General features: G+C 42.8%; 1 protein-coding gene across 1 annotated transcript in view; it reads right to left on the minus strand.

Annotated features, from left to right (window-relative positions):
• LIN28A (lin-28 homolog A) overlaps window positions 1–9,753 on the minus strand; it is a 34,816-nt gene extending 25,063 nt beyond the window's left edge. Inside the window, exons 1-2 of the mRNA XM_063312233.1 lie at window positions 9,723–9,753; window positions 8,445–8,635 (exon numbers count right to left, since the gene is read on the minus strand). Of these exons, the coding sequence (XP_063168303.1) occupies window positions 8,445–8,635; window positions 9,723–9,753 (222 nt within the window). The remainder of the gene's footprint in view (window positions 1–8,444; window positions 8,636–9,722) is intronic.
• Window positions 9,754–22,869: the final 13,116 nt, after the last annotated feature.

A 22,869-nucleotide genomic window follows, 5' to 3' on the forward strand; every position in this document is an offset into this window, starting at 1 on the left:
GTTATCTCTTTGCTCCTGAGCTTCATGGATCCATTGACTAGCAGAATATGCAAGTGAAAAAGATTTCCCCAAGAAGATCCCTAAAACAACTCAACACTTCACCGAACCTTAACCAAACACCAAGTAAACCAGATTTAGCAGGAATGCAAAGAGCCACACAAGGCAAAATGGCTGCCAACAACATAATGGAAGTTTGGGTGGTTATCTCAAAGCACTCGTGGACACCCAGGACGATTGGACGTTATCTGTCCAGATTGCAATGTCAGCTGAGGGACAGAAGGCGGCTAGGTTTCTTCTCCATTTTGCCAAGATTTTGATTGCTTTGTTATCAGATGAGACAATTGAGAGCGGGTAGTTGCAGAGAGGGCAAAAAACAGAGATGGAAGCTAGCTCCCTGCCGGGACAGGCTATTCAAACCTGGTTCCTGTAATAAAGTGATTTAATAGATCTAAAGAGGCCAATTCCCTTCTTTCTTCCACAGTTACTTCCTGTGGGTTATCATTCACATATGTAAATGACCAGGAGAGAGTTATCTCTGACACACAGCAATTAAAGAAAGCCCCCATCTGGTTTTTGAGGACACAAGGCAGAGATAAAGAAGCCAGTTTTTTTGTTCTTTTTCTGTGATGGTTTCCAAACAGTTGGGCCATCATTAACCCATGTCCAGTTTCCATTTCTGGCCCATCAGCGTCTTCCTATGCCATGTAATATGGGCAAGCTATTTGAGAAACAAGAGAAATAAAATAGTAGCATATTAAAATGCACTAAAACTAAGGCATTTGACACAACAGTTGAGAGAGGTCGAACCGCTTCAATATCATTCTTTTTAATACCTCTAGGAATTTATTTGAGGGCTCAGAGCTGGATTACCTTGATCCCAAGGACACATTAAGTGCTACAATGAAGTGGCTCCATCCTGCAGTCAGCTGAAGTTGAGCATGATCTGCTAAGGCTACATACTGTAGGCCGTAGCTGAAGCAACATCTGAAATGGAATTGTTAAGCTCCCCTCTTAGCCATGCCTGGAAGCCTTCAGGAAATGGTAGAGGTCATTGATTATCATTCCCAACCAGCATGGTCACCAGGTTGGCAAAGCCTTGCCTATATTCTGCTCTCATGTGAAGGGTGGACATCAAGCTTCTTTGTACCTCTCTTGTGGATGGATATACACAAGCCTTTCAATTATGAGACAGTGGCAAAAATATAGTGAAGGCAAGGGAGGGTAGTCCTCTTGAGGCCCACCAAGCTGCCCTTTGCCACTCATTACTTGCCTCACTCCTTAACAGAGCTAATCATGTGGGGTAGACCAGCATACCTGGGCTGTAAGAAAATTCAGATGACCAGTAGATGGCAGCAAAGAGCAAGATCTCTTTTGCTGCCATCTAGTGGTCATTTGGATTTTTGTGGCCCAGGTGACAAATTTGCTGTGGGGTCCAGAGTGCTCTCTGCAGACCACTATGACTAGGGAATTAATTATATAATCCTGAATCAGTAGAATGCCCTGTACCAGCTCAGACTGTAGGTTACAATGTACACATACAGGTGTGCTAATTATGGAATTCTGTCCCTGCCAGTTAGAGAAAACTGGCATAAAGTCTGAACTTTCAGCATCAACTATAGACCTACCTGCTTGTCCAGGCTTTGACGCAACTTACACTACCGTGTCATATTTTAGAGTTGTTCTGCCGCTGTTGTCATGATGTTACAATTTTAACTTTTGTGATTTTATATGGATTAAATTTTAATAAATTGCTATGTGTTTATAGGCTTGCTTTGTTGTCTCCTGCTTTGGTATTAGTTTTAATGAAAAACAGGTTAACATTTATTATAAAACAAAACAATTGTTTCTCTTCATTCTTTCCCCACCAATACAGGGAAACTGGAGGAAGAATAATATTACATGCCCTTTGTAGTTCTTCTATCTTTGCAATTGTTGAATAGCACATGAGAGAACTGGTATGTCAACCAAGTTGCCACCACTCTATAAGACCAGATTCAAGATGGTAAGATTTAGAAAGGAACTCAAAACAAAACAGTTCAGCTGCAAGAATCAGTAACCTTTGGCCATTTGCTCTCAACCAAAGCACAAACCTGAAAACAGAGCAAGAAACAATGTGGCTCAAGTTATATTATTCCCCTGTGTTGGCTAAGGAAAAAGGAATCACTTTTAATCAGCCATGTGTTTTTTTCTGCCTTTACCAGATAACCACACTAACAGTTCATAGCATTTTCCAACCCTTTCTGTGGGAGTCCAAAGCCTGCCCAGGTCATTATTATATCACCAGAGTAATGATAATGTTATCAATCACCAGTATGGAATGCCCCTCAGATTAATCTCTAGTTTGACAAGCTATAGGATACCTATTCTCAAGACTTCATGGATCTCCACATCTAAAATAAAGGTGATTCCATTCCAGCTGTTTCTACCTCCATTTTCAGATATTCCTTCCTGCATCCTGATTTAGAAATAATGTCAGGGTATCTGGAAATTTTTGCGAAGATATACTTATTTGTTGGACCAGGCCAAGAAAGAGTCAGCATTACCACCTTCTCTGATGACTTTGGGATGGGTGTTTGCTGCAACTCCCATCTTCCCTCATGTCCTAAGTCCCTTAAACCACCCAGAGTCACTCTTTGAGTAAGATGGTCGGTGACTAAATTTGAAATATAAATTAATAAATAAATACAAATTGATGTCATGAACAATTTGCACTATTGTTCTAAGGCTGGGAATATTCATGACCAGCTATGAAGCTCACTTGGTGATGATGGAGACAGTCCTCGCCTAGCTTATGCTACCTCACAGAATTATTGCAGATATACCATCCTGGAAATACGGGTTATGAATGTGAAATTCAAATGTCACTTTATACTGAGACTCTTTGTTCAACATTGCTTATCCTGGCTGCAATTTTCCAGGAGATCTTGAATGTCATATCCTTCAGCCATTTGGGAACTTCCCATCAGCTAAAGCAGGGATGTGCAACTTTGTCAGCCTGAGGTGGAAATAAAGCCCTTCAAGGAGAAAGAGCTTGTGTGGCTTGTGTTGGGAGTGCCCAGTTCTACCAATTACTTATGGATGCTTGGATTTCTGCTGTTGTTAAGAGGGTGCTCATCAAGCCAAACTAACTCATGATATTGTCTACCTGAGAAAAAAGACAAATGGCCTATCCCATTCCATGTAAGAGAAGCTAAGAGCAGCAGATTAGTTCAGGGAGAGGAGGGATGTAGGGAAGCTATAAAGCTAATTGCTAGGTCCCAGCCCTTTGTTTCTCCTGCCTATCCCACAGCACCTGCCACCAAAGGCAACCGTCTTTTCATACCTCAAGGGTGTGCAATTTCTCTGGGCCAATAGCCATAGCTGGTTCTGATAATCAGTTAGAGGCAGTCCTCCTAAAAGTAGGCAGGGCCAAATATTAAATGTGATAGCGTTTAACCGAAATCACAATCCATGTTATTTCCTATTGTCAGGCTTCTCCTAGCAAGCTGGACCGGAAAGAAATAGGAAATCAAGAATACATGAATTCCTGATAAGCTGATATAAAGTAGAAAAGCTACAATAGAATTCCAGCCACTGCTATGTATGAAATGTAAGCCCAATGTACAGTGATATCAAGGCTCAATCTTTTGCACCACTTGCTCCTGCTCATGCAATGTAGCAGGCTTAGAATCACTATATTCTGAGAGGCAATTTATTCCTGTTTTTTGTTCTGGTAAAGAATGTTCTAATAACAGGGTGTCTGCTGGTGGCCATATGAAAACAACTCTCACACCCAGTGTTTCTCAACCTTGGCAACTTTTAAGATGTTGGCTGGCTGTGGAATTCTGGGAGTTGAAGTCCACACATCTTAAAAGTTGTCAAGGTTGAGAAACACTGCTCACACCCATGTATTTAATGCTTTCCCTTTCTGAATTCAGTTTTGGAGGGATTTTGAGGGGTGGTTAAAGCAAAGCAAATGTCCTTCCATGCACATCTCTCCAAAGAAAAACAGGTGAATCAGCATTCCAGGTTTATTCCCTCTGGGCTTTCCCATCAGTTCATCTATGTCTTTACCTGGGGAAACCATTCCCAGAGGAGAGGTAGAGGGACAGTAAAATACAGAAATGAGTCACATCCATTCATCTTGTAGATTTATCATCTACCTGGGTGGGAACAAAACTTCATGAAAGTTACGAAGAAGTACGCAAAGAAGCTATGGATGTATATGTGTGCCTGTGGGTTTGTGCATGTGTGTGTGTATGTATATTTGTATGAATTCTACATGTGTCAACCAACTTAATCTAAAAAGAATGCAAAATAAGTGGTTTGGGGTTCCCATCTACCTCTCTTGATACACTCTGCTGGATATACAATATCATGATTTGGAGGGGGGGTGCTTTGAGTCAGTTTTGACTCCTGGCAATTGCCCATACAAGTCCCTGAAGTTTTCTTGGCAAGATTTCAGAAGTGGTTTGCCATTGCCTGCTTCCTGGGGCTGAGAGAGAGGGACTGGCCCACGGTCACCCAGCTGGCTTTGTGCCTAAGGCAGGACCAGAACTCACCATCTCCAGGTTTCTAGCCCAAGGCCTACACCAAACTGGCTCTCATATCATGAATAGCCATTATAAAATACAATCCATATCACAAAAGCCAGCAAATGTGAAACACAAAATACTTCATACACATAAGGCCTACATTCAAAACCACAGCCTTATTTGCAACCCAAATCCACAATCATCACTTCTGTGTTTCCAAAAAACAAAAAGAACAGTCTGTATTTAGTCATATGAACTAGAACCATTGACAGTACAATCCTATATATGTTCTTCAAAGCAAGGTCCTTTGAATTTAGCAAGGTAATTATGTATATGACTACAGCATTAAGATATCTGCTACAGACTCCAATCTGTTGAGGATAGTGGTTTGCTTCTAAGTCAGTATGTACACATTTACTTCTGAATAATCTTGTTTATAGTTTGACTATCTACCTATACTGAAATTAATGGGGCTTATTTCTGAATCAACATATTTGCAGACTGTGTTGCACAAAGACTGCATCTCTGCATTACTGTACATACATTTCAGTCCCACTAAAGTAAATTAGGACAAAGAAAGGTGTTTCCAAACAGAGATCATCTTGAAGCTTCTTCCAATTAGTTGTTAAAGTGTAATTATTTTCTTCTGTCTTAAATTAGGCTTTCTGTTTCAATAGGGTTACTCATGATTTTAACATTCAGTTCTCCATCTGAATCAGAAGCAGTATACATACACATTTATAATTTGGACCTTGCACCACTAAATTCAAATCTACTATTACAGCACTCAAAGTGTTGGTGCCTTCCATGGTTTCTTAACCTGTATAAACAAGAATATCACCTACAATCAGAACTTCTTTTTGCTTATCTTTCCTGTGTAAAGAGCAAAAGGTTTCACGTGGACGATAGCATAATACCAACAAGAATGGCATGGTCCCAAAGAAACTAAGTGCCATCCAGAAATTGTTCAATGGTATTTTATCTGATGCACTAAGAAGAACCAACATGATTACAGTGAAGAAAACTGCCCAGTGAGGAATGTGGCTATCCTGCCTTTGCAAGAGAATTAATTCAAAAGGTGCTACGTTTCACAGAGTAATTGTTTACCTTCAAGAAGCAAAGGAAAACATGTGGCACATTTAGGGAAAAACCAAAATCCACAGTCTGCTGATACCTCTAATAGGATCAGCCAAAATAATGAGCAAGCTTTGAGTTCACTGGGATTGTTCTTTAGGCTGAATGGGGGGGGGGGGAGAGACTCTGAAAATAGGAGTGAGAAAATGAGAAGCAAGCTTGATCTTGAGACCACAAATCCCACAGTTAGTCATTCTTAAAATGTGGGAAAAGAGGATAGGCTTACAGTACAGTTCTAAGCAGGATTACTCAGAAAGAAATCCCACTGTATTCAAAGCCAGCTTCAGGGAAGGATCTATTAAGTATTGTACTATGAAATCTTGGGCTGTAGCTGGGGCTGCTAACACAAAGAAACAAATAATGATCCCTCCCTTTTTGGGGGGGGAATATAAAATCCAGCCATTATATTGTCAGCAGATATGAATTTTAGGTGAAGAAAACATAAAAAGAAACCCTGCGTTTCAAATGTAACATGAAGCAATTTTGTTACTCAATGTAAATTTCTGTTTCCTCACTTATGGGACCCATTGATTTCACCCATTTAATAACACTCACCCATCTCCTTTAGCAGACCATTTCCAGCTGTGGCCAGCTCTTCTGACACTCACGGGCATAGGATAACATGTGGCATCCCTACAAGGATCTAAAATTCAGAGGTGAATTTTGATCTGAATGTCAGAGTGAAATGGAACAGGAAGTTCCATTTCACTCTGATGCCTAAAAGCCATATCGGTGATACCAAAAAACTAAACAGGGTACATGAAAAACTTGAAAGAGACTCTAATCACTTAAGCCTGTCTTCCATGAAATTCTCTAATCCTTAAAATCATCTATGTAATTTTCCTCTTTGCAACTTCTGGTTTTAAATCGACAATTTTGTTACATAAAAAAAAAATCCTGCACCTATAGACAATCCATTTCCCTTCTACTACCTAGGTATAACCCACTTTTAGTCACTGGTTTTTCTGGAAGTCTTTAATGAAATCTTATTAGTAACATAAGAGCCTTGCTGGATCTGCTCCCATGGTTTTAAATAATCCCCTAGGTCAGCCTTTCCCTGAATTCTCAGAATAAGAGGAGATTATAACACAGCATTGTTGGGATTCGGCCATATAATGATGGTGATTAAGCTTTCACCCACAAAAAATGTCCTATTGTCTTGTCCCAGGATTCTCAGTACTGATCAAATCAATGTCAAAAGTACAGGGCCACCTGAATCTTTGGCATACACACACACCTGAAAAGCAATTGCTCCCAAATAGTGAAGTAGACTACAAAGGCTGCAAGCAGTTTGGGGGAACATGTCAACCAGCTGCTTATTAATCAGAGGCAGGTCATCCTGGCATCAATGGCACTGGGAACTAAACAGACTGTGATGCCTATTGGGTTGGATGGCAAACCAAGACAATATTGTGCCAGCAAGGTCATTCTTAGTAAAATGTATAGGAAACCATATTATAAAATTGCACAAAGGTTATAAAACTATGTCTTTTCACAAGCAAGGAACTGATGGCCTTCCAGATGCTAAACTACAATTCCCAGCATTCCCCATCATGCTGGCTGGTACTACGGGGAGTTGGGCCCAGCAACATTTGGAGGGCTACCTCTTTATGTTCTATACCAGGCTACTTTAGGCAGGAGGCTGGCAGCTTCACCAAAACTGGTTTAATAGCTTCAGTGTTTAAAGCTGAGGCAATGCTACCCAGTTGGTTTGCTTTTAGCTTAGTGGACTGTAAACACAGTAACTGTTCTTTTAAACCATGATTTGTGACACAGCACGTTGCACAAGCCCACGTAATGTAGTTTGAACAGCCATGCTAAGCAAAATATATGATGGAGGTAACAAGCCAAGATATTGGGTTATCATAGATTTAGGTATGACTCCTTAGTTCTGTGCTGCCATATGGAACCCCCCTCCTTGCCTCTCCAGCCCACTACCCACGGAAATCACAGCAAACAAGGCTTTTTCTGGTCTTCCCATCCTCTTTCCCCTTCATTTCAGAAAGGCTAGATTTTAAACTCTGGAGCTCCCTGTGGAGATTTTTACGACTGCTGCTTCTTTCCCTTCCTTCCGTCACCGCAATCCGTGATTAGTGACCACGATGGCTTGCTTAACGCCGCGGCTCTTCCGCTCCCCTTCCCATTTTAAAGACAAACCCCCAAGCGGCCCATTTAGAAAAAAAAGAAGAAAAATGAAATCAAACTGATATCCCTTTACAGCAGCCTAACTCTCGAACCCCACCATGACGGAAAGCAGAGGAGCCCGGGAACGGGTCCTTTTGCCTTCGAGAGAGGACAGAAGCCCGGGCGGGCTGCGGAAGACTGGGAGAAGGCCCACGTTCACCTCAAAGCAAACGCGCGCGTGGAAACGAGTTCGCGCGGGCGCAGAGCGTGGTCCGCGGAGACGAAGGCGTTTCGGCCAAGGAGAGAGCAGAGACCTTCCTTTGCCCCGCGCCGAGGAAGGAGGAGGAGGAGGAAGAGGGAACCGCTGAGCTCCCGGGACCCTCTTTGGACGAGACAACCCCCTCGCCCGCCCTGCGCCGCTTTACGCCCTCTTGCCGATCCGCTCAGCCCCAGAGCCCAGCGAGGCCTTCCGCCTCAAGGCGCAATTCCCAAACTTTGCGCGTACACGCAAACTCCTTCCAGGCTGCGCCCGGCACCGAAGGCCCACGCAGGGTGGGTTCTTAGGCCCCACGCTGCCTCCCGAGTTCCCGGAGGAAGCGCGCGCCCGGCCACCTTCCTGGCCCGAGCTTTCTGACCCCCTCCTTCCTTCCGCCCTGCTCCCTTCCCCCTTACCTGATGCACGAAAACGTCCACGGGGGAATCGAGGGCGATCCCTTCCTTGGTGGTCATAGAGAGGAACCCGAAGCCCATTCGCACGTTGAACCATTTACAGATCCCGGCGCCACGCAACAGCGGCTGGCTTTCCTCGTCCGGCCTGGGCGAATCCCCGCTGGGCTCTTCCTCGCCCGCCTTAGCGCAGCCACCTAGAAACATACACGCGGTTCATCAGTTCGAGGCAGGTCCAGGAAGCCTGCTCCCCTCGCTTTCCTATTGCCGGCGGGCGAGGTGGGGGCGCCCAGCCACGAGACGCCCGCGGGGGGGACCCGGCTTGTCTCTCGGTCAGCCTTCCCGCGGGGAGCCTTAGCCCCGCCATTCCGCGGTTGCCCGGAGAGCAGCTCGGAATTGCAGCCCTGCCGAGGGCAAGATGGATCCTCACAAGTGGTTGGGCGAACAGCCATCCTGAGCCTCGGGTCTGGGGTACTTTGGGGACGGACGGAGGGGAGAGCCCAACCCTAAATCGTCCCCCACGGAAGACCGGGGAGGGAATCCCCTAACCAAGAGACAAACCAGAGGTGGGGGGGGCGGAAATACCGGGAACTCCCTTCGCTCCACCAAATTCCGTAGGGTTTCAGTACATCAAAACCTATTTAGGGCAGTTCCCTTTCGAAACTGGCAACATTGGAGAAGAATGGGGGAGACCGAAGCCAGAGGATAGTTTGGGGGGATGAAGGGGGGAAAAAAACATAATGCTCCTGTCCTGGTGCATTTGGAAATTCTCCTGAAAAGTTGGAAAGGCGTGTGAAGAAATCGAATGTAAAAGAAAGACGGAAGGGGAAAAGAACGCATGCGAGAAAGGGGTTTCCTCCCGAAACCATTTGGAAATCTGTACATGCGCCTTTAAAAAAAACCCAACCCCTCTTTTTAAAAAATAATAAATCTCCAGCTGCCAAATACAGCAAAAAGTTTTCGAGCTCTTTCACCCACCTCCTTTCCTAGAAGAAAAAGCACATGGCAAGCCAAGGAAGAGATTAGACTGCCCCCTCCCTCAAAAAAGTAATAAAAATAAACAACAAAAGGAAGGAACCGAGGTAGAAATGTTAAGTCTTTTAACGGGGGCATTGACTTCTATATTAGAAGAAACCAGAAATATCTGTAGAGCGCAGAGGTTTGGGTTTTTTTTCAAACTAGGATGGACAGAGGTGAAGGCAGGGCGAAAGAAGAAAGAGAAGAGAGCGAGAAAGGCCTACATTTTACAAGAGGGGGAAAAATGGGTAGAAAATTTCACTTAACCTGCAAACTGCTGGTTCGAAACAGACCCCATTCTGCACCCCTGATGGAAATGGTGGATTCTAGCAGAAGCCGCTTCCCCTCCTCTCTGCCAGCCTGCCTCGGAGAGGGTGTCACCGCAGTTCCCCAACCCCCAAAAAAAGAGAGAGGAAGGGGGGGAGAGGACAGGAGCGGGTGGGGGAAGATTCAAAACAAGAGGAGGGACGAAAGAGCCAGCCCAAGGTTTGCTACATCTTCGCGGCAACAATAGCGGTGGGAGGGCCCCGAGGCCTCCTATGGCTTCCCAAATTTCGGAGAGACAATAGAATTCCCCCGACGCCAAACCTTGCGAGCTCTCCCCTCCCCCGCCTCCTCTCCCCCGCCTCCTCTCCCCCCTCCCCCCAATCGCAGCGCTCTTCTCTCTCTGGAGACCAAAAAATGTAACCTTCTGCCGCCCGTCCTGCAGGCTGGAGCGGGGCGGGGGGGAGATCCTGGTTAGTGTCAAAACTTTAACACACACACACCCTAACCCAACATCCCCCCATCCCCTCAACTTTCGCTTTCACAGTTTATCAATCTTGTTGCCTTTGGAGTGTGAGTGGGAGCTCTCTTGAACCCGCCGGAGGGTCACTATCGGGGTTCTTTGGGGTTGGGGTTCATAAGGGGAGAAGCCGGCCATTCCAGCGGGAGCGCGCGCGCGCACTGTTCCCACGTGACAACTGCACCCATCAACTTTAGTCATTCCAAGGGGGGTGTTTTTCCTCAAATTGGTGAATTGGGAGGGAGGGGCGGGTTTACCTGTCGGGGGGAAAACAGAGTGTCTCCTTCCCATCTGGACTTCTTTTGGCTCCTTTCAAGAGACCGGGAGCTTCTAATGCTTGACGCCCAGAGAGGCGCGCGCGCCCATTGCCCGGCTAGCCCGTTGGGTTAGAACCAAATCAGCTGGACCCTTAAACGACCTGTTTAAAAGGAGAGGCCCCTCCCTCTCCTTTCCCGCTTCATTCCTTTCTACTTTAGCAAGTTAAGCCTCTTTCTTAGATGAAGGCTCTTCGCGGCCGGCATGGCCATTCCTTTTGGGAATCTCCTCTGGATGGTTTTGGGAATGGTGGGGGGAGGAGGAGGAAGGCTAGGCTGGTCCCTCGAATTCCTCACCATGTCATCCTCCAACATTTCGGGAGAAAAATAAGATCTCAAGTGATTTTTTTTTTAACCTCCCTTTCTTTTCTTCGGTGGATGAGATAGAATGATTCCCAATTAATCCCGGTGTAATTCTCAAAGTAGGGGGCGAGGGAAGACAGGCGGAATTATTTGGGAGTGTAAATGCATTTTACATTTTGTGTGTGTGTGTGAGATCGATAGATATTTTAAAGTGAAAGAGATCATTAATGGGATTTCCAAGCAAATGCAGGTTGCGGTTGAAAACTTGAAGTCCTGCTTGCTCATTCAGGAAAAATAATTTCCCAAATTTAGGCTTTTTTTATTTTCTTTGCAAAATAGAAAGTTCATTAAAAATAGGTTAAGTCTTTCCACCTCAGACTATAAAGAAGAGATGAAAATGTGTAAGCAGCAAATAATTTTTAGTATGAATGTACCTAATAAAACCTCTACAGCGGGAACGGAAAAAGTCGGATATTATGAGAGGGGAACTCCAATTAATCTAAGCGGGGAATTGGGAAACCAATCCATTATTTTTTACTGAGCTGTTTCTCTCCATGGGAGAAACAAAACAATTTTTAAATAATTTAGACAGAGCGCATGAGAGGTCTAAGGTCCTAAATCAAGCGAAAACACTGAAATGATTGAAGTATTACTTTTTAATATGAAGTTGTGTAATCGCAAATGGTCCTGTTTTACAAGGAAGGGACTGGAATTTATTTTAAAAAATCAGTTGGAATTATAAAATGATATGGAAAGGATATTCGCTGGTTTTCACCTCGGTTAGTTAGCTTGAAAAGTTATCGAAAGGGGACACAATATTGGCTTTTTTTCCAATGAAACCTTGACGGGGCTAACCAAGTTTGTTTACGTTTATTACAGATCTTGGCTTTTCAGGGCACAATCCGGTTTTAATCAAATCCTGGGCGGGAGGGGAGAGGTGGCGAGAGCGATCGGACCACGCTCCTCGGGCTGGGACTTCTTTACAGGCAGGGGCGCAAGTGGACGTATCCTGATGTCTATATTACCTCGCTGCAACTCCAGGGTTGATGGATTGGGGTGGGCGGGGCTCGGTTGCTGCTTAAAAGACAATCGGCTAAAATGAGAGGCGATCAAGGCACCAAAAGGCGATGATCGATGAGGGGGAGGGGGGTAGAAAAGAATCCCTCGAAACGCGTGCATGAGGGGCGGGGGAGGGCGCGCGGGCACATTCTTCGGGGGGCGCGAATTCACGTCTTTCCTCCTCGCGGAGCTCTTAACTGAAACGGTTTGGTTTCTCGCCCTCCCCCAAATTGAGGAAGGGGATTCTGTCTTTAGCTCGCCAGAGCTCTGGAGCTATTTTCGCTCCCTGCGCGCTCCCATCCCCTTTCCATTCCAAACTGACGCATATTTGGCGTTACATATTTTGAGCGGAAATGGCCCATTTGATTATCCTGGAGGGGAAAAGAGCCAAAGGTCTAAGGTTCCTTCTTCCTCATCATCTTCCCCGCCCCCCCCCCCATCTTGGGCCTGCCTATGGAGGGGTTGCAGATGGGGCGGGGAGAGGTCATGCCTGATTTTGTGAGGCATCTTGTCGTGTCTCGGGGCAGAAGGAGAAGGAAGGGTAAGCCTCCCTCCCTTCGCCCCTCCCCCTCCTTTTTGGGGGGCTGGGGGAGATTTCACGGCTGGCCGAGGACAATGGCCGAGTGACCAGTACGAACTCGGGAGGGCAAATACCCTCTCCATTTCCGGTGCTCAGTTCAAACTGGACAATAACAGCCAGCTATTTCCCTGAAGCAAGGCTGCACTCTTTAAAGGGACAGCAACTTCGTCTTGAGAAACTTTCCCATTCACCCTCCTGTCTCTTGTCTTTAGAGTTAACTCAAACGTTGGTAGCAGTGTGGGAGGTAAAAACAAGTTATCAACATGCATAAGTCCCTTTGCGTGTTGGGTGCTTAAAGCAAGTCTCTCGGGGGTTTTAAGTGGGCACCCAAAGCATCAGGCAAAGAGACCAGTATTTGCAAAAGAACCAAAGGGGACATCGACTCGGATGCACCGAATATAAAACTGTTATAATATACTGTTACAAAGTTAGCACAGGTGCCCAAAATCTAGGTATTTGTGTATGACAAATAGAGATGCAGGGTCCTCAGGCACTGAGAGTCATCTAACATCTATTCTACCACAGCTGGTTTACAAATCCAGTACAAATGTGTGGGTTTCTGCATCAAGCTACTCTAAGGAACAAAGTTTTTGAAAAAGCAGGAAATCAGTTAAGATGGGTGGATATATATAAAGTTTTCATACATGTATGTTCTTCATAAAAATAACACACATCCTAGTAAAATGCTACAGCTGCATCTGTATTTCAGATACACTGCTTCTGTTTTAATCTTGCTTTCACTGTTTCTGAAAATGAGATGAGGGCATAATTTTCAGAGGTGTTTAGCACAGAAGGCCTTATCTGTCACCTGTTTGAGACCTAAGAATTCTAAAATATCCACTGCTGTCACTTCATTTTTATGTATTATCTTAAAACAAAACCTTTCTTTTCTCCCTCTTCCTCACACTTACACAAATTTCCATTCAGATTTTTTTTTCTGACTCTAATGTTGTCATCAGAAAATTGATGTCAATTACTTTCATATCTTAAATTAAGTGATCTGAAATGCATTTTTTTTAAAGAACACACATAATTGCAGTTCGTGTTGCTGAAATTTGCAATGTGGGTGGGAGGAAATTTGGGCACATGAGAACAAAATATTAAAATAACCACTGCTTTTAAAGAAGCTTACGAAAGGCTTCTCTATCACATATATATGAATGCAAAAACTTATGGTCTTTCATTATGATCACATGTTCTATTTGCTATCTTATTAACAAAGAACCTCATGTTACACCTTTTTGTGGCTGTGTAAATGTCCATGTAGGCTCCAATGCTATATACTTAATTTGACTGAACTCAGTGGAATTTACATCCTAGAGGATATACATGGAATTGGCTTGCCTGGAGACATTAAGAAAGAAAGGAAAATAGTTCCTTCCCATTAGCACTGGACATAAGGAAGATTACAGTTAAAATGTCCTGGCCTCTAGCACCATCCTACCTTTTTTTCTCATTAAAACTCAGAGATTAATATCAGATCAGTTTCAATGATCACCATATAGACTCCCATCTTTCCCAATCTGCTGCCTAGTAGAGGTGCTGAAAAACTTGATAAAAGCTAGACCAGACTACTTCATCTCTACCAGTAACTAATGGTTAAACAAACAACCTGAGCGGGCTGTTGCCCATTATGGAAGCTTCTGCATCCACATTTTATTCTTCTTTGCTTGGGTCCATTTGACATTCACTTTTTCTCTCTGGGGGTCGCTCTGAAAATAGAAAAGATGCTGCGGGAATTTAAAGGGAAAGCCATTCTCTTGGAAAAGCAATTCACAGAACATGAGTGCTGGCAGTTAAGAAACTCAGTGTTAACTGTGATTGACAGTGTAATGCAATACTCAAAAAATAAACCCTATTTGATTAAATATGGTCAGAGAAGAATGTGTCTTAAACTGCATTTTTATCCCTAATCCTCGAACTATGTCTTGAACTCATGCCATTTTCTGTAGGTCCGCTTGTGTGCGTGTGTATGCTAGAAAGCGAACAGCGTTACATTTTGAGTTAGGCTGGAAAGAAAAAGAATAGATTAAGAAGTCACTCGAAATCTCACGCTCTGTCCAAGGTGCTGATCCGTCCGCTCGATGATGCTCTTGTGCTCTCCAGGGTGCTGAAATATACCATGGTTACACACTGTCCAGAGTCCTGAGAGGGGAATTAAAAGCAGTAAAATGAAACCACAACCAAATCTGTCAAGACTCGCTCTTTTCTTTAGTCATGACTTTTGTTTCCAATATTCCTGTACCCACACTAGTAAAATGATTCAGCTCTTGAAAATAGAAGGGAAAAGGAACAATCTCGGGAAGCAATTTCAGCTTTCTTTGCAAAGCTGAGCGTGTTCTTTTATACCTGTGATGCAATAAAGGGCAAGTGAAATGTATACTCAGTACATATCACAAAGGCTCAATAAAATAATGTATTATCCCCAAACAGGTAATCCACCCCAAATGTCTGGCTTCTGGACAAAAGATAATATACTTGGATGTTTTATATGGAATGTTTTATTTTTTAAAAAAGCTTTGATTGAGTAATATAAAGCATGAGTAAAACATGACATTTATGGATACTATATGCTAACATTTTTAAGGAAAAAGGAGAGATCAAGATCAAAGGTCTAGGTAAAAATTTCCCTAATTGGTGCCTTCCAGGTGTCTTGTATTAAAACTCTAAACCATTATGAGAGATTTTTGGTGTGGGGGTTAAGGCATCAGACTAGAAACTGGGAGACCCTGAGTTCTAGTCCCACCTTAGGCACAAAGCCAGCTGGGTGACCTTGGGCCAGTCCCTCTCTCTCAGCCCTAGGAAGCAGGCAACGGCAAACCACTTCCAAAGCCCCTTGCCAAGAAAACTGCAGGGACTTCTCCAGGCAGTTACCAGGAGTCAACACTGACTCAAAGGCACCCAAAAAAATAAATAAATCCCCATATACAAAAGGCATGAGATTGTGAATACCTTCTCTAAATCTGTGCTTCAGTAGGAAATTGCTTGGTGGTATCATTGTCACTACATAGCAAGAAAAACAGCAATGAAGTACAAACCTCAACTTTTATCATGTAGCATTACAAGTTTAAGGCAGCATGGCATACAAGTAAGTGGGCTACAATTTCTCCAGATGTAGCTAGTAACCATATAAAGGTGGGCAATGAGAGACAGTGCTCAGCACCATCACAAATATCGAGGCTAGTCTGGCATAGTTGCTAAGGTGCTGGACTGTGAATGAGAAGACCCAGACCGAAGTCCACCCTCAGCCTGAAAGCTCACTGGGTGATTCTGAGCCAGTCATTCCCACCCTCAAATTCAACCTACTTCACAGGGTTGTTGTTGAAGAAATGAAAAATGGAGATCCCCGTATAATTTGCCTGGAGCCCCTGAAGAAATTAACTAACACAAACATACTGTTTTTTGATGTTTATTGTTTTACAGTATATCCTTGTTGTACACCACCCAGAGTCATTTTTTGTGAGATGGGTGGCCATATAAATGTGATTGATAAATAAATAAAATAGGCCCTATCGTATCCATTCAGTTGCTCTCTGGAGTAATAGATTAAAATCCTCTAATTGCTATGGCTGTTTTACTGCCACCAAGAAAGGACAGATTTCTCAAACTCAGCAATATCCAACTCTTTAAAATGCACAACAGCCACCATCACAAAAAGAGAAGGGACCGTGAGATAGGCAGATTTCATGCAGATTTTATTAGCTTCACAACAATTTGGTTATTTTATCATTCTCAATTCAGAGAGAAAACGCTATTTAATAAGTTGTTGCTCCAGGGTTTATCTGATGCAAGTGTATCAGAGGGGGGGGGAAATCACTCATCTCCCTCTCCACAATTGGACATGATTAAAATACTTTCCTAATATCCATTCTGTCCACGACAAAAAGTTCTGCTTGCCAGTCAGGTATGGGGGGGTAATATTTGTTTTCTCTACCTTTTCCATTATGGAGCTCAGGACAGCAGCTGTACACCCCAATGGTCTGCGACTGACACAGGCCAAGCAAAATTGCAGCAGCAAAATTTGCTCAAGAAGCTGCTTGAAAAGAATGCTGTATGTTTCAGATACAATCATCCCAATATAAACTCTTTGGGTCTCAAACAGCATCATTTTATGTTAGGTATAACACAGAGAACATTGCCAGTACGGAACAAAACTAGAATATTGCAGGAGTCTACAAATGGCTGGCTGATGCTATTTCAACTCTGATAGTTACTCACTGAGTGCACTGAGGGAGGACTTTATATGTGCTAACTATTTATCCAATAGGAAAAATCCCCACCACAAATAATTACCTGTGAACTGTGGAATTCATCTCAAATTGCTAATGAGAACAGAAAAAGCAGCTGAAAACAAAAGAACAGGCAGGAGCTGCAAATGACTGCAAGATTGCTTTTGAAAAGCATGGATGTTTCAAGAGATTAACTGGTGCTTGAGAAGAGCTACTTGTCTTGTGAATTTACTTTTTTTTTGGTAACATCTAAACAGGGTTTCTCTCTCTCTCTCTCCTTTTTTATCCTGTCCAATTACTTTTTTCTCTTGTTTTGTCTCCATCCAGTTATGTCCCCTTCCCTTCCCAGTACAGTTGCCTCTTATTATTATTCTATGTCCCACTGTTGTTGTTTGCTTTCCTCCTCCTCTGCTTTTTCTGCTGAAGGGAGGCAAGAGGTGAATGTATATATAAAGATGTACTTACGTGTTTTTGTGCCTGAGATGTGTGTGAGAAACAGAATGGTTTCAATGAATTTTATAAACAGGCCAATTATTTTGCAGGCAACTAAGTATAATTAGTAATTACTTTAATTATGAAGTGTTGTTTCTGGCTCTGTCCTTTTCTGGAATGTGGTTTCTGGCTAGGACTCTCATATATGGGATGCAGTGTATTCAGTGTGTTGCCTGGACATATTTATTAAGGAGGGGGAAATTTCCAAGATTGGTTTGAGCTGAACTTGGCAACCTAGATTGACATGGTGGGGAAACAGTGTTGCACAAGATCTTTATGCTGTTTATTTATTTTTCTGTTTTCTTTGAGGGAGGTTGAGAAATCTTCAATTCAAGATTTTCATTTCTGATAAATACAGTCTGCATATCTACCACCCATGTAAAATGTCATATGTGATAATCTCAAGCTAGAAGCCTTAGTGTACCCTATATACCAAATCACTTCAGCAGTATATAAGTCATTCAAGTTACATTTATCTGTATTGAATCCACAAACCTAACTACTATGGCATATTGCTGATTCAACGTCTTTCACTCTCCTACGGGTAGAGTAGATTCTTGCAGAGAGCTTTTACTGCTGTCTCATTTGAGTCTAGAGCTGGGAAAAGAATCCACAGAAACTTTTGATATTCAAATCAAGTCAACCTTTATCAAACCTTTATCTACTTGTCTTTTAAAAGTAGAAGTGGTTTGTTTATTCAATGTTTGTTTACAATGTTTATAAAATACCTGGCCCACTTAATTATAAACAATCTCACTGATCTCCCACTTTTCAGATAAGTTATCAATGTAACTTAAGATACACCACTAAAAGAGTAATTGATCGATTATGTGCCATCAAGTCAGTGTTGACTTTTAGCAACCACACAGATACATAGATTTTCTCCATGATGATCTGTCCCTAACTTGGACTTTCAGATCTTCCAACAGTGCCCCACTGACACTGGTCCATCCACCTTGCTGCTGGTCATCCTCTTTCTTCCATCTTTAACAGCATTAGAGCCTTCTCCATAGACATTAGAGCCTTCTCCAGAGTCTTCACATAATGTGTCCTAAGTAGGATAATTTGAGCCTGGTCATTTGTGCCTTGGGTGAGAACTCTGGGTTGATTTATTTGATGACCCATTTGTTTGTTTTCTTGGCTGTCCATGGTATTCTCAGGAGTCTTCCCAAAATCAAAGCTCAAAAGTGTTCAACCATCTTCCTATCCTGCTGCTTCAAAATCCACCTTTCACTTCCATAAAGTGTCACAGTGCATTGTTTACACTATTCTGATCTTTGTAGATATAGACACATCACAGCTTCTGAATATCTTTTCCAGGGCTTTTATGGCTGCTCTATTAAGTAATAGTCACACATTTATTTATTTAGAAGAGTTGCAGCTGATCTTTCAACTGAATAATCCTCAAGATGGTTCACAACAGACTGCTATGCCTCAGAAAAGTTGAGTTCACACATTGTGTTAAGCCATTATGTGTTTGGTTGGATAATGGCTTAGTGAAATAGATGATCCCAGTTGTGGTTTATAAACAAACCATGGCTTAGCATGATTATGAACCTAGTTACAGGCAGTTTGTGAGGCTTTAGTCACAATCTGTTACCTTTCAGCTCTGCAATCCCAGGGTAGTTCTGGTAGGGAGCATGAAACAAGCTCTTAACAAGTGATGAATGACTCCCGCTTGCTTGACAATCTTCCTGGAAAGTAAGGTAGGCACCTTCTTTCAAGTCTGCAGTCCCTGGTCTTCCAGTGCATTTGCACAAAAAGACTCTGCCTGATCTTGCTCATCCTTTTCCCAACTCAATGTCATTCTGTAAGGGCAAATCTTGGGGAAAGCAAAGGCACCCCTTGCAATTACAAAAAGGTGGGATTTGTCTCCCAAGAAATTCACTCACTGGTCTTTCTGATGTAGCTACTGGCAAGGATGGTAATTAATGACAATTGTAATGAAAAGTTCTGATGTATGATGTGAAGCCTTGTTCATCAAGAGCCCAGGAAGAACTTGAGGACTTGTAATACCATGGCCAGCAGGTCACTTGTGATTTCTGACCCAAGCTCAGTGTGAACTGGCGACCTAGAGGTGAAATTCTCCATCTCTCATTAGCAGGCAACTGACATTCATTTTTCCCAACTAATTCTATACTTCTATCAAGGACCTGGGCTCTGAAGGTGGTGGGGAGAGAAAAATTGCCTCTCTGCGCAAAAGTCATTTTTAAAGTGACTGGATGAGAGACAAAACAGTATTATACTTATTTGCTTTTCTTGTATAGCTGTTTCCACCCAATGGCATTTTCAGACTCCTCCCTACAAAAGACAGACACAGACCTTGAGAAGGACCATTTCAAGAACCAGACAGCTACATGAAGCTTGCAGGGTATGGATGAAGACAAAAGCCTGGAAAAGGTATAAATCAGTGTTTCTCAGTCACAGTTCCACAAGAGGTCACCAGGGGTTCCCTGGGACATCTCAATTTATTTAAAAAAATATTTCAGATTTGGGCAACTTCACATTCAAGAGGTAAGTTTCATTCTTTAGTTTAAGAACACTGTTAATGCATATATACAGGCCTACCTATGAAATGAATATAATAATTTTGTATCTTCTGGCCTGTATTTGAGCCTGAATGTGCAGGGGTTCCCCGAGGCCTGGAAAATATTTCAAGGGTTCCTCCAGGGTCAAAAGGTTGAGAAAGGCTGGGATAGATAAATCCTGGAGAGATGCAGATGAAGTCTGATCTAATATTGTATGGAAGTGGAAGAGCTTTGGAGGGAAACCTTACTTCCCTCTTTCTACGTTAAGCCTGCAGGACACAGCCTGGGTCTAACTCTTTGCAAGGTCACCAAAGCGGTCTTCAACCTGATAACACAAGCTGACTTCTTTGGGTTACTCTTCGTTTTCTCTTACCAGTGATGCTGGACCACAGAGAATCCCCACAAATCTGAATGCAAGAAGGGGCTTTTAGAACCCATAAGAGAGAGTCCTCACAAATAAAGCATCCCTAGCCAAGTGAAGATTATTAGCACTGATGCTTCTTCATACAAAAGTTAACCCTAAGCACACTTAATATATTATGCAAATACAGCTATTGTACCCAGTTTGTAACAAATCTCTTAAAAGTGTGCTATGCAGCCAATGGCTGACATTCTAGAAACATGCTAAACAAAAAAAACTACCTAATCTCATTTTAGTAGAGTCCAACATGTTAAATAAATGTGGGGGGGGGAAGAGGGGATAGTCATGAAAAATTCTTAGAAATTTACCCTTCGTTCCAACTTCAGGAACATCTGATGCCAATTTTTAAGAGCTGAAAACCTTCCATTTGGTTTTCAAAATGATGCTCTGCAACCAGATACCTAAAGCAGAAGTAAACAGAGTTTGGAAACTAAGGTTTGCAAATATTGCTCAGTGCAGCCTAGAAGTTGGAACACTGGATTAGGATTGGGGAAAACAAGGTTTGGATTCTCATTCAGATATAAAACAATCTGGGGAATTTTGCACCAGACATTAACTGAGCTTACACATTTCGTTCTGCCAATTCACACAACATGCCTAAACCAAACAAGCCATGTTATGGTTTTGCAAAGTTTTGCTTTGTAGCAGAGTGAAGGTTGAGCGCTGTTTCATCAGGGCTTTTTTTAAATTTATATGTTTGTCCTTGGACCTCTCATTTTGTGCTTTTTAACTATATGCTGCCCAGAGTTGCTGGGCCAATAAAATGTATGTATAAAGCATAAACTCAGATATACTGTGAATCAAGAAGGGGCATCTCTGAACACCTGTTTAACCCAGAAATGTATAACTGTATAAACAATGTCAGGTTCTAGAAACAGGCCTTTTCAAACAGAAACCACTCCTGGTTTCTTCTGAACATCCTTTCTCAGCAATCCACTTGCCCTAGTTAACTGACCCAGAGCCCAATCTACCTTCTTCCCACTTTGCTCCATGTAAGCCAGCTATGCAAGGTCTTTCTTAGTGGGTTTGAAGTTTGAGGAGAGATTAGGTGAGCACATAAACTTTACTCACATTTCCCAAGAATTTGGTTTTGTCTGAGATTGGATTACATTTATTATTTTACTCTCACAGACACAGTGTACCCTTCAGCCACTCTAGGGATATAAAGACTTAAGCACAGTTATTACGTCAGCAGGAACTGGTGGGACTACAAAGCATGGCTTTTGGAATTCTTTTCCAATCCCTTTAACAGCAGGGGTATATAAGGTGGTGTCTGCATTTTCTTCTGGGTGCATGTTGCATCTGGGTGTGCACTTTCTCTCCGGGGACTAATCAGGGTGTGTGTATGTGTGCTGCCTGTGTGTACATGTGTGTGTCAGCAAGGGTTTAATCCAGGTGGATTCATATGGGTTGCCTTTGTATGTTTTTGTTCTCCCCTTGTGTTGCATCTCTGTCTGTTTTGTGCACTAGGAAGCACAGAGCAGACTGCAGAGATGCTGCTCTGAGTCACGTGACCAGGAGGGAGGAGCTTGGGTTGAAGCAGTCAGCTGCATTCTGAGTCCCTGGGATGCGCTGGGAGAATTGTTGATATCCAGTTCTCCACAGTCCCTAGCTGGATCTTGTGCATTTTCAAACCAAATCTTTCCTCTCCAGTTTTCCCCACCTTAGCCAATTTGGTCCTACTCTGTTCAGCTTTCTGAGCATTCTCCTGCTGATAGACAGTGTGCCGCACCTCATTAGATTTTTTTTTCAACTTTCCATTGGTTTGAAAAGAATAGAAAGCACCTTTGAGGGTACTTGCAGCATCTGCCTTCAGTCAATTTGGAGTGGACAATCTGTGGCCCTAAAATTGGATGCATTCCAGACCCTTTGAGTCCCATTCCCCTTCAGCCCTTCAAAGTAGGCCAGGTGAGGAAATAGACACCATAAGAAAGAATCCACAGAATCTTGAAAGCCTGACAACATTTTATCCCTCTGATATCAAAGAGAGTTAAGGTGTTAAGTTTAAGCTTCTTTCTAATGTTCTCCTCTTTTCCTGGGCTTAAATCAGGTTTTGCTAACCATCACTTTCTTTCTCCAGGGTCATCTGTGTAGTTTTCTATATCCCCCAACCACCAAAAATCATTTGTAACTAAATAAATAAATCATACCTCTGAAACTACTACAGTGGAATTTTTTTTAAAATTTTTTTAAACAATAACTGGACATTAATTCTCCAAAGGGCTTGGCAACAGCTCTCTTATTTTTTAAAAGGTAATATCACCTTTGAATCAAGCTTGACTCCTGGTGATCCATTAATGCATTCATGCTGTTTTCTTGGCAGCAATACAGTATGGAAATTATTTGCCATTGTGTTCTTCTGTGGATTTATTTTGACTTCTTCTAGTCTAGCCTGTAGCCCTGGGATCTCCCAGTAGTTTCCTATCAAAGTACTAACCAAGATCCTCAGTTTTTCAAGATGCAAGGCTAGTTAGATGCTGCTGCTACATCTAGCTTGTCCTGCCTTATTTTACAGGCAGTGGAGAAATAAACTCTCAACAACACACATGGGTAAAAAAAGACTCAGAATTCCAACCTTTCCCCTCAGGTTACGTCACTGCAATCTTTCCAAGCCTCCAGAAGCCCTTTAGGGCTGGGTAGAAAACAGTATTAAAAAGAGCTATAAACTGCCTACAGGAATGTTGCTTGCTTTTGGTTCAAAGCA

This window comes from Candoia aspera, chromosome 10, assembly GCF_035149785.1.
Source record: "Candoia aspera isolate rCanAsp1 chromosome 10, rCanAsp1.hap2, whole genome shotgun sequence".
Lineage (NCBI taxonomy): Eukaryota > Metazoa > Chordata > Lepidosauria > Squamata > Boidae > Candoia > Candoia aspera.